The 12,167-nt window shown below is 34.4% G+C and overlaps 1 protein-coding gene across 1 annotated transcript in view; it reads left to right on the forward strand.

Moving 5' to 3' along the window:
- Positions 1 to 3,951: 3,951 nt before the first annotated feature.
- Positions 3,952 to 12,167, forward strand: part of LOC117112582 (protein CEPU-1-like) — a 16,998-nt gene continuing 8,782 nt past the window's right edge. The window contains exons 1-3 of the mRNA XM_033255679.1: positions 3,952 to 4,442; positions 9,927 to 10,250; positions 10,481 to 10,777. Coding sequence (XP_033111570.1) covers positions 4,334 to 4,442; positions 9,927 to 10,250; positions 10,481 to 10,777 — 730 coding nt within the window. The 5' untranslated portion in view covers positions 3,952 to 4,333. The remainder of the gene's footprint in view (positions 4,443 to 9,926; positions 10,251 to 10,480; positions 10,778 to 12,167) is intronic.

Here is a 12,167-nt window from a genome sequence, read left to right on the forward strand (position 1 = left end):
AATAATAATAATAATAATAATAATAATAATAATAATTCAATGAGACTAATTAAAAATAATTTGTGTTTTGTTATGACAAATGCTCATTTAGATAGCCTCATGATGGTTGGAATACATCGTGATATGTGAAGCAACCTCGACCATGACTACGTGGTTGACAGATTTCATGCAAAATTTCCAAGATATAGAATTTCACTTTCAAGAATGAGGATTTGAAAATAAATTAGATGGTTACATTGCATACTCTTTGTTTCTTGCTTTATTCAAAATGTTTTGGTTTTGGAAACTGATGTCAACATTAGAAAGCATAATTATGAAGTCATATTATACTAACTCGATGCCTATCGAATAAGTAATAAAAATTCGCCATAGTTCATCAAATATCCGTGGTTCTGAACTAGGGCCCCTGGACCCCCACCAGGGGCCCTGGGCGGCCCCCTGGCCCCCAGCCAAGTGAGGCTCGATTCGCTAGCCCCCGTCGGGGCCTTTAGCCCCTCCGTCGGGCAGGCGCCACCCCTGTTATATATATATATATATATATAAATATATATATATATATATATATACATATATAGTTTAATGTTTTTATCGATATATAGACTGGAGATGGTGATGATGATAATAAGAATACCCTAATCACTCGACTTCGGCTTTAAAAAGGGTCTTGGTTATTTGTTAAAAAATGTTTGAATTTGCTGGGCCCCCTGAGGCTCCGGGCCTCTGGCCTTAGCCAGTGGCAGCTCATAGTCGTTACGCCACTGTAATAGAAACGATATCACGCTCTTATTATTACAATGTAATGTATAGCAAATATTTTTTTTTGTAATAATTACCTTACTGATTAATATCAAATATCATCACTTGATTTTACTTTAGCTAGAAATGAAGTTAAAGACGAGCAAAATCTTAATTACAATATATTAAGCTTATTTTGTTAAATCACGATACAAAATTAAGAACACAATTGTGGAAAAAAAAAGACATTAATAAACATCTCAAAACGATACAAACACCCAAACTCCCACCAAGATCCTTTGCGGGCCCTGGATTCCTCGCCTGGCTCGGGGCTTTCGGCTTCGTTACGTCACTGTTCCTTTGAAGTTCCGCTTGCTTGATTCTTTATTAAAATTCTAGGCCTAATAGGCCTATTACTTTTGTACATATTGTTATATCATGGAGGTATAGTTATATGAACGAAATGTTAGTAAAAAAAATCAACATTAAAACAATACTAGAATTTCATTGTCTTAATATGTGTCCTAGCATTTTTAAACGTCTATACCCTTTAGAGTCTGTAGTATAGCAGTTAGTATGCTATAGGCCTATCTCCTGCTCCTACTCATATAACTGATCAGATTCAACGCTGCTTTTTACACAAAGACTATGCTGTACGTTAAGTATCTAGGCATGTGGATATTATTACAATGTCCATTAATTTTTACCTTATCGACTACACTCGACCGACTACCAGAGATTTGTTGCTTTGCACCTACTGTTATACCACATTATACGTTAGAAAAAGTTAGATTGTCCACAAACATTTTTGTATCGAGTTTTTTTTTTATCTCTCTTTTTTTTTTTTTTTGTAATAAAACAGTTAGGTCAGCCTAAATGTTCAGCTTGAATTCTGTTGTGATTTTATTCAGATATATTTCTTGTCTGCTATTATAACTGACCAAATTTAAAATATAATAGTGTTGTCAAGTTCAGGCCATACGATTTTTTTAAACTTTAAAAGTTGTTTAAATTATACTTCTTTCAAAAATATTTATGCCTCTTTTATTATAGCAGGTATACCGTGTCTTTTTATTCAAATTATAAGTCATATCATTCACTTAAGATAACATGTATGTGTTGTTTACAGTTTTCTTATGAAATTCCAAGATCTAACCTATAGATAGACTAAATAAATGCATTTGTTAATATTGTAATTTTAGATTTGCATGAGCTTATCAGTCTCAGTGTTGGCACCAGTATTTGCCTGAGGAGGGGTCCGAGGTCCCCGACGGGGAGGGCGATGTCACCGACGAAAAAAAACAGTCGTGGTCGGGCGTCGCTCAAAAAAGTGTTCCAGTGGCTACCCCGAGGGGGGGGGGCAGTTCTCTTTAAAGAACTGCTACAATTAAGATGCTTTTTTTATGAAAAAATAAATAAATAAAGTCTCTGTATGGTAAACAGGTAGGCCTAGTCGTCATTCATTGTAACAACAAAATAAATTATCAAAGCATAGGCCTAATTGAAAGTGATTTTAGGGGTAAATGCTTTTCCTGTATGATTAAAAAAAAAAAAAAAAAAAAAAAAAAAAAAAAAAAAAACCGCCTAAGCACGGCAAACAAAAACGCCTTTGTGCCAGGCCTACTAGTTAATCCGTGATTTATTTTATTGATCTGACTGATGAAATGCAGCAGGCTTACATGTCTTCAAGATCATAATTGACTGATGACTGTTACTGGATGTTAGTGGTAGAAGTCGAAATATCATAGTTTTAATTCTGTGTGTTCATGTTCCATTATGGCTAGCATGTTCATGTGTATCTCTTCATATTTTTCAATAGATGTATTATGATGTTTATTTAATTTGTATTTACTTATTTATTTAATTTGGCTATAAATAGCAAAATTTAAAATAAGTTCAGGATGATGCTGAAGTTAAATTGCAAATAAGGTAACTCAAATAATCGATTTTTACTACAGTCAGAGCTAGTTTAGAGGCCTGCAAGTTGAGAACATGAGGTCGCATAGTCGACACTGCTAGTTTATAGGAGTATGTGCTGCACTGATTTGAATTGATTTTGATTATTATTTTATTTGGTTCTAGTAATAAACATACTTAAAGATAAAATACAGTCTTAAAAGATGCAGGAACAAGAAAATATTATAACAGATATAAAAGCCTATTCAATCAGGAGAAAAATGTTGATTCGATAACGTTAAAATACTAGAACAAAAAACGTGAAAAACAGCAGAACCAAGGATAGCCCACAAAAGATGTAAAACAATCCAGATCGGTCTTTATAAATAGAAAATACAAATAATTAAAACCTATTTTCTTTAAAACTTTAAAAAGAACAAAAAATGCAATTAATAATGCACGGTAAGTTAACGTTAAGTTGACGCAATTTTACGTAGCCTGACGCGAATTTACCTAAGTTAGTTGTCCATTTAGTTATTATTTTATACCTGAATAAACTTATTAATTTTATCCAGGTAAGCATGTCAGTCGTATATACTGGGCCAAGTAACATCATTAATGATTTGTGTAATTTAACTGTCTTTCGAGCGGCCTCTTCATTTACATTAACAAAGAAAAAATAGACGCCATATTTTGAGCATCAGGGGCAGACCCATAATTGTTCAAAAGGGGGAACAACATTTTCAGAATATAGTTGGCACAACAGTAAAAGCAGAGGTGGTGGAGTCAAACAGCTGCAGGTGGGGGTGTCCAGAAAAGAGGGCATGCACTCTGGTTTCTGTATTTGAAATAGAGGGACCCAGTAAATTACTTTCACAGACAGGGTGTCAATATCATCATCATGGTTGGGGCTGAAATAAGAAAATGTATAATTAGAGCACCTCTAGATGGCCTGAAATGAAAATCTCAGACATTAATTTAATTAAATATAATTTTCATTTCTTTCTTTATATAATTTTCTTTCATTAAAGAATTTTTAAAGGAATTAGGTTGGGGGTGGGCTATTCCAAAAACAAAAAAAGTGTTTTCCCTCTGGTAAAATGCGTAACACACCCAGAACACTAGCCCATAACATTAGAAAAATTTACATCCGGAAAAAGTCACCGGCGCTGTACCAATGTCGACAACAAGGGCACACAAAACAAACAATGCCGTTGTTGCATGTCTCAATCAAGTCTCTAACCCAAAGAAACCCATAAAATAGAAGACCTAGCCTGCCAGAGCATGATTAAATAATTGTGATAAGTAATATTGTTTTAAATTCTTTCGGAGTAATGCTCAATGCCTCCGACCACTGGTCGGGCATTTTCCATGCACCTGCCTAGTGGCCCCTTTTACCAACATGTATACTTTTTTTTTACTAAATGAGGGCTCTCTAAAACCGAGAGGTGGGGGTCCGCTCATCGCCTACCCCCTCTAGTTCCGCTCCTGAAAAAGCGGACATAAGTAGCCTAATTTTCTGTGGATATGTCATCAGTCGAGTGCGCCACAAGCGTCTCCACCAGGCCAAGGTAAACACCGAAGAACATGGTCTATATATATATATATAATTCCTGTTTACCAGTTCAAACAACGAAAGTGGTCTATACCCCTGCTTATTTCAAAGTCTGTGTTTGCTTGTTTATATACGGTCTACCTAAAAATGGCTGGTATTAAGTACACCAAACAATCATCGAATCTAGCAACATTAGAATCACGAATATTGCTTCGGATTAGTGTACTAATTCTTGTATTTTATGTGGAGCCTAATGGTAAGCATTACATACCGTACCTAATACATATTATTAGCAATAGGCATATAGATGTGTAGCCTAAGTGAATGTATATCAGCAAAACATAATTATCTCTGTCCATTTTTCCTGCTCAGGCTGTGTCATGTGATTTATTTTTGCAGGAAACGCCAATTACAATTATAAATGATACATGTCATTCATTTTAATATTAATTTTAAACTGACTGTCAGTTGATCATCATTTAATTAGGTTTTCTCCATGTAAAGTAAAAAAAAATGCAGTAAAATTGACATGAGACTGGCTTACCAATAAATGATGCACTGTCGATTGGTTCGTCAAAAAGTTACAAATACAATTGTAGCAAACACAAGCCAAACAAGTCACTCGTCCCAAATCTTGTTTCGAGATAATGGCCAAAACATGCTTGTATGTCAAAATTTCTGAAATCTATTTCATTGCACTAAATAAATAATTATTAATAATAATAATAATAATAATAAATAATAATAATAATAGTAGTATAAGTTCTTAATATAGCGCACTATAGTAACCTTTCAGAGCGCTATTACACACACACACACACACACACACACACACACAAATAAAAAATAAAAAATATATTATATTAAAAAGGTAATTAACCTATATATAAAGATAAATAAAATAAATTATAAAGATATTATATTATTAATTATTATTAATATTATTATTATTATTATTACTGTATTATTATTATTATTATAAATAATAATAATAATAATTATTATTATTATTAATAATAATGATAATAATAATAATAATAATTATTATTATTATTAATAATTATTAGTATTATTATTTTTATTAGATATTGTAAAATATAAATTAACCTCTATATATCTATATGTTATGCTAGGCATTTATTTTCCTCATTTTCAATGTTAAAGCAACATGTTTTTACGATTTTGTAACAATTTTTGCTTAAGAGTTGTCCGAAATCATAACATTTAAAGGCTTATTTCTCAAATATCAATTTTTGTGACGAGTGACTGGTTTGGCTTTTCTCTGCAACAATTAAAATTGGCAATAGAATAAATATAAACATTTAAATTCCATAATATATCACTACACAATAATTAATAATAATAATGATATTAAGCTTATGGTAGTTGTCTGACCTACCGTAGGTCGAAATATGTCCTTTATAAGTAAAGTTCTTTTTATTAGATAATGCTAATAGGCCTACTTAAAGAGAAAAAAAATGTTTTTTTATATATTTAGGTTAAAATTGACATTTCAAGATATATACACTAACAATAATGATAATTTTAGCAACCAAACTTACCAAGGCTGCCAACAAATGCTCAAGGCAAGACAATGCTCTTTAAAAAATTATTTAAAAGTGACCAAATTCCAATCACAAGCATGTCTCTGTCCCCATTGGTAACCCATTCCATGTTTCAGGAAAGGAACGGATTATAGAAAATGTCTACAGTATTACTACGATAATAAGCCTGGCTGCATGAATAAACTTAAATATTACATGAGAGTCTAGGTTTGTTCAAATGTATTTAAAGATATCGAAGGAAAATATGCTAAAGAGATTTTGAAGTGAAAGACAGAGAGAAATTTAAATGGATTTAATTTCAACTGAAGTGAGACGGAGGATTTGAAGTCTTTGTAAATAGGATAGTTCAACCCTGTGGACAAAAAAGCATGCTCTTGTTTTTCATTCTCTATTGGAACTGTTCTAACGCTTGGAACTGACAATTCTGGCGTGGATACTAAATCGAAACTGCATATTCCATAATAGGCCTACAGATAAAGTTATACACTTTAGCAATATTAACAAATGGATCATTAGATCTAACAAGTGGAGTGAGCAAAGAATCTAGGCTTCTGCCTATTATCTCTCTCCAGGCTGAACTTGTCGATTTCCAATATTATTATTAAGTCTTTTAATGAAACCAGTTTTGCTGCTTTATATCTAACTGAAACAATGTGACCCCAATTCAAGTTTTAATTAAAGATAAACCTCAAATATTTCATACACGAAACATGATGCAATATTTCAGAACCAATATTATATCCAGCCCCTGCCCTCATCCAGATGCTCAACAAGCGTTGATGAGTGTCTGCATAGAATTAGAATTCAGTAGAATTATTTGAATGATTACTTGACTGAGCTAGGCGCATAACGCAACATTGAGTAAACCCCAAAGACTTAACATCAACAGAGGAATGTGTTCGTTTAACACGATATTTTTACAAGTGATGATATGCAATGGTAAGCACAGTCTGACAAGAACTGAATTGGACCCACACTGGCCACCTTCCATTTATCATTGACTGAACCTGTTGAAAGAGACATATCGTTTTTTAACATCGTTGAGGTTAATTCTAAAATTGTCCAGTCTATGATTTATTTACGATATTTAAGATTTCAGAAGATTGTCTCAATTTCAGCTAATGAAAGAAGACAGTGTCGGTCAAGGTACAATTCACAATAGCATTAAATTGTAGAGGAGATGAATTATTGGTAAAACAGTTTAAAAAAAACATATTAAATGTTATGCTATGGTTTTTATTCATAACTCTTTTAAGTTAATGATAAAAAAAGTTAAGTTTGGCTTTGACTTTTCTTACAAAATACCAAAAAAAACAAAAACAAAAACAAAAAAAAACTTGTCAGAGGATTTGCTAGTTAATTTACGAATGAATTCATTGTAATATATATTAGGCCTTTGTCAGTACTCACATCTAAGATAACATGAATTGCAATTGATCCTAGGGTAAAAATTAACTTGTTTTACAATGTTAAACATATTTACATACACATAACCTATGAGTGAGCCATCAGATCAAAGGTCAGTATGCATTCTAGCTAGAAAGGGAACAACCTGTTAGAATTAAAAATATCAGGAACATCATGGAGTTTCGACATGTTTTGGTGACAAAGGCCCAGGCAAATTGTACTAATTCAATTAAAAACTATGCAGTTAAAATCATGAAATACCAACAGCTATACAGGTGTACATCAGAATGGACTAGCTATGATTACTTATATTTTATCAACAAAAGTTGTGTTTGGTGGTCTGTAGAGGCAGCCAACTAAGAGTATATCCATTTTTGTATCACTGGTGGCACCAGGATTTCCCCACAAGGTGGTAGAGGAGGTCTATGGTCCCGACAGGTGTGAGAAAGGTGGGGGGGGGGGAACTTACATCCCCGACGAGAAAAAAGTGGGCGTTGTCGGCCGTTGCTAAAAAAAAGTTTTGAAAGTGGTTCAATGGTCGTAGCCCCAGCCCCCCCCCAAAAAAAATATGACAAATTAGGGGTTTCAAAGGTTTATTTAATCATTTTAGAGTCTATTAAAATGTACAATATACATGCAATTTTTTTCTTCCCGACAAAAGGTCGTTTTTCTCCCCCACGGGGCGGGGAGGCCTCCCCGAGACAGGGGTTGTAACTCTCCCTAGCTCCACCATTGTAGCGCCGCCAATGTTTTGTATAAATACTCTCCATAATACACAAATGCAAGACCTTCAATACTGTACTTCGTTGCAGCGATCAAAAGAAGGTCTTGCTGGCTGCAATCTATATGCCACCACCCATGCGACCAATCCACGGGTATGCAATGCTTGTATCAAGCCATGTTCCAGTAATATAACGCATCTAAAGCACGCCAGTACTCAAGACGACTGCAAGTCACTTTGTTTGTTTACTACGCTACGGGCATTAAAGTAAAGCATACTAAGCGTTCTCGTAGTTTGCCCTTTCGACAATTAAGCTATTTTGTGTTCGTACAAATGTTGCAATAATGTCGCTTGATTTTACATAACATGATGACACGCTTGTACGGGTGTCTATAAAACGAAGAATGAAGATCCAAAAACGAAGATCCTTTTTTTTTCTTTTATTTTGATGATAATACCCCAGACTGTCACAAAATCAAAATTAGAAATATTCTTGGACGTCTGTTTTTTTGAAATTTTCAAGGGTCTTGATCGTCTTATAGGCACACTATGGGTGTATACAAAACGAAGACCAAAGACCCGAAAAACGAAGACGTCCAATTATTTCTCAATTATCTTATTGAAAGTATTTCAAAATCATCATAAAACAGTTGCCAAGTACTTATTTCATTATTTCATCACGATTGAGAAAAAAATATTGGTCTTCGTTTTTAAGGTCTTCGGTCTTTGTTTTGTAGACACCCATATTATCTCATCCATCCCGTGTTGGTGTCACCACAAAATGACCATGCAGCACATATGCGTCACTATAAAATATTCCTACTGTTTATTTTAACATGGAACAAGTTCATGAATTAAATATTCAAGGTTTTTATAGGCCCTCAAAATACGTTTACAGCTAGGCCAAGCCTACTTTCGATCGTTTAGAGGTAGCAGCGCCAACACGCGCATGCCACCAGCCGTGGACGTACAACATTGGTTGCCGTTTGGAACTGGAATAAAAAGTAAATCATTAAATTGACCAAGATTTAGGCAATAATGTGCTAAAAAGACGAATACTATAATTATATACTTAGCATGAAGTAATTTAAAAACATTTTCATCACGATTGAGAGAAAAAAATATGCAGGTCTTTGCTTTTTCTGGTCTTCGGTCTTCATTTTTGTAGACACCCATATTATAGGATGTCTATAAAACAAAGACCCTTGAGTATTTCTTTATTTTCCTCATTTTATTCCAATGAAATAATGGAATGGGTACTCGGCAACTGTTTTATGATGATTTTGAAATTCTTTTAATTAAGATGATTGAGAAATAATTGCAGATCTTCGTTTTTCTGATCATCGGTGTTTGTTTTGTAGACACCCGCATAGGGTGTTTGTAGACACCCCGCTTGTACTAATACATGATAATGTTTATGTTGATCTGACCTGAGGTCAACATCAGTGAGTTTTATTCACGTGACCTGTTTGATAGGCACTCGACTGTCCTGGTTTCGGTGCGAAAGAAAAAATAAAGAACTGAGAAACAGTTTGTTTATTTTGGCCTATGATCTCTTTTTATTGTCATTTATCAATACCTGCAGGCCTATGTAGGTAGACCAAGCTGGCTTATTTGCTTGCTGTCCTTGTCATCACGATTAGAAAAGAAATTGAGAACAACATTGTAATCAAAAAACAAAAACCATAAAAATTGAGAGTGCCAGTGTTATTATTGTTCCCCCACCGGGCCTTCCCACCTCCCCCTCCCACACCCCGGATGTCGCCATTCCTGCTTATCAGATCTGGTCACAGGTTAATTAATTCACCGCTCCTGTTTGAGTTTCAGCTCGAGGGGGCTGAAATACAAGTTTCAATATGTGCAAGTTCAAGAACGTATAGGCTAGTACAGAGGCCTACACTCGGGAAAATTGATAATGGTAATATGTGATGATAATGACAATAACAATAATTATAATTAATATCATCTAAATCGCTTGTTTAACATGTTGATCTCATTGTTGAAGTGATAATTAAAACAGTTTAAATGTTGTTATGCATATTTATAGGTGGCCGGAGTATTGATGACCTAGTTGCAGATAACCTACGTGTAAATGAAGGGGACAGTGCAGTCTTGCCCTGCTTCTACTTTCCAACCAACGCCGTTATCGGCAAATGGTACTGGAAGACGAATAAAACTGTCATTATAAGGTCAGACGGACCATCAGAACAAAACTCGAGGTATTTACTGGGTGACGCAACATCCGGGAATGTCAGCTTGGTTATTAAAAAGGTTTTGCGATGGGACAAGGGTACATATACATGCGGAGTCAACGACCAGTCTACAGGATCAGCTGTACCCAATTCCGATGACAGCAAATTAACAGTAAACTGTAAGTTAATATTTTTGGCTTTAATAATATTAATTTATTAAAAGTGATAATTTTTATCTATAATTAACAAAAAGCAACTTCATCATCAACCTCATCATCATTACCATCCACAATATACCAATCTACACTGTCATCATTGTCATCATCGTCATAGGCTATCATCCTCATGATGACGATGGTTGTCATTATCATAATACATAGTGATTATGGTTATGGAATTTTATCAACAGATCTGGATAACCCTAAAATTAAGGCACTTACCGACACACGAAAACCTAAAGGTACGCAAGTATCTATGTCATGTAATGTTGCGTCGTCAAATCCGGAAGTAAGTTTACTCACGTGGTTCCATAATGGTGACAACATATTCAATGATTCTGACAAATACATTTTCAACGATGAAATATTAGAAATAATATCATTTGATGAAAGTGATGAAGGAAACTATAGCTGTAGAGCTGAAAACAAATTCTTTTTCGGAGAAAATGGAAAATATAGTAATTCAATTACATTCAGCTTTCTAAAAGGTAGGACTTTGTATTGTATTCAGACTATAATTTATTTTAATGACATAAACTTACAGTATTAGTGACAATTTTAGGAAAAATGGCGGCCATTTTGAAACTGTTGGCAACCCCCCTTACGTATGAAGAAAAAATGCTGCACATTCTTTTTTGATTTATCTATGTCTACTCTACATCATATCCAATTTTTTTTTTAAATATAGCAATAAAAAAATGCAACCAACTAAAGTTTGCTGGACTATCCGATTTGTGAGAAGAGCATGCGCACATACTCTTGGAAGCACTGCTTCCATTCCAGTGTTAAATTGGCTATTCTGACGCCACCACACGGTTGTCAAAATAGCAAAATTAAGCGTTGTAGGCTATCCTCTGACTTCCATTGACTCACTGAATAAGTGTTTGGCTGATATCGAAGACCAGCCATACTGAAATTCTAAGTACGATTGACTTATCCTAGGTACAAAGTAGGCCAAATAGTAAAAAACTTTGCTATTCCAATGAATAGCATTCCATTCGAAAAATCTGTAGGGTGTATATACAAGATACTGACTAAGAAATGCTAAATAAAACAGAGAAAATGTACTACTATTGTTTTTCGCAGTGACTATTTTTACGACGAGTCTTGAAGACAGCTCCCAATGCTATTCTTACGACGATCCCTAGCGCATGTGTGATAACGTCCCTCGCGGGTAAAATAAACAAGTCTTGAAATGAGCGAAGCGAACCGCGACGCAAATTCTAGCCTAGGCCTATCTCTAAGACCAGAGAAGGCCACAGAGGCTTGGTAGATGCCAGCCTATGCAGCGGAAGAGCTAGGAGTGAACTACATGTACGCAGCTAGGAATAGCGCAGGCCTACAATATTGTAGGCCTTTATACTTGTAAATGCTCCCTGGTCATACATTTTTAAATTTTGTAAAACACAAAAATTAAACATGAAAAATTTATTAATGTGTAGCCTATGGCCTATTTAGCCCCCAAACAATATGTAGGCCTTACGGCCAAGTGAGAGTCTATCAATATGTAAATAATACATTGGTATGGGGAAAAGGGGGCCGCCTAGTGCTAAAGTGGGGGTCAAGGAAGCCCCTGGAAGCTCTGGCGCCTACAGCCTTTTATAAGTCGCATCTAATTGATTTTAAAGAATGCAATTCACATTTTTATTTTCACGCTCCACACTTCATTTTTAAAATAGAGTGGAATTTACAATGGTGGGAGACTAGGAAGTTACTTGAAAAAAATTTTCACTTTTCTCCCTTTTAAGATTTGAAAAAAAATAGGAAGGGTGAATCTGCCACTAAAATACTCATCATATTTTTTTTTTCAAATTATCCTGGTAATCATTATATATTTCTTGCAAACTAGCATTGATATATATATATATATATATATAT

Source organism: Anneissia japonica, unplaced genomic scaffold (genome assembly GCF_011630105.1).
Source record: "Anneissia japonica isolate Jap-2015-1 unplaced genomic scaffold, ASM1163010v1 scaffold287715_len1027211_cov185, whole genome shotgun sequence".
Lineage (NCBI taxonomy): Eukaryota > Metazoa > Echinodermata > Crinoidea > Comatulida > Comatulidae > Anneissia > Anneissia japonica.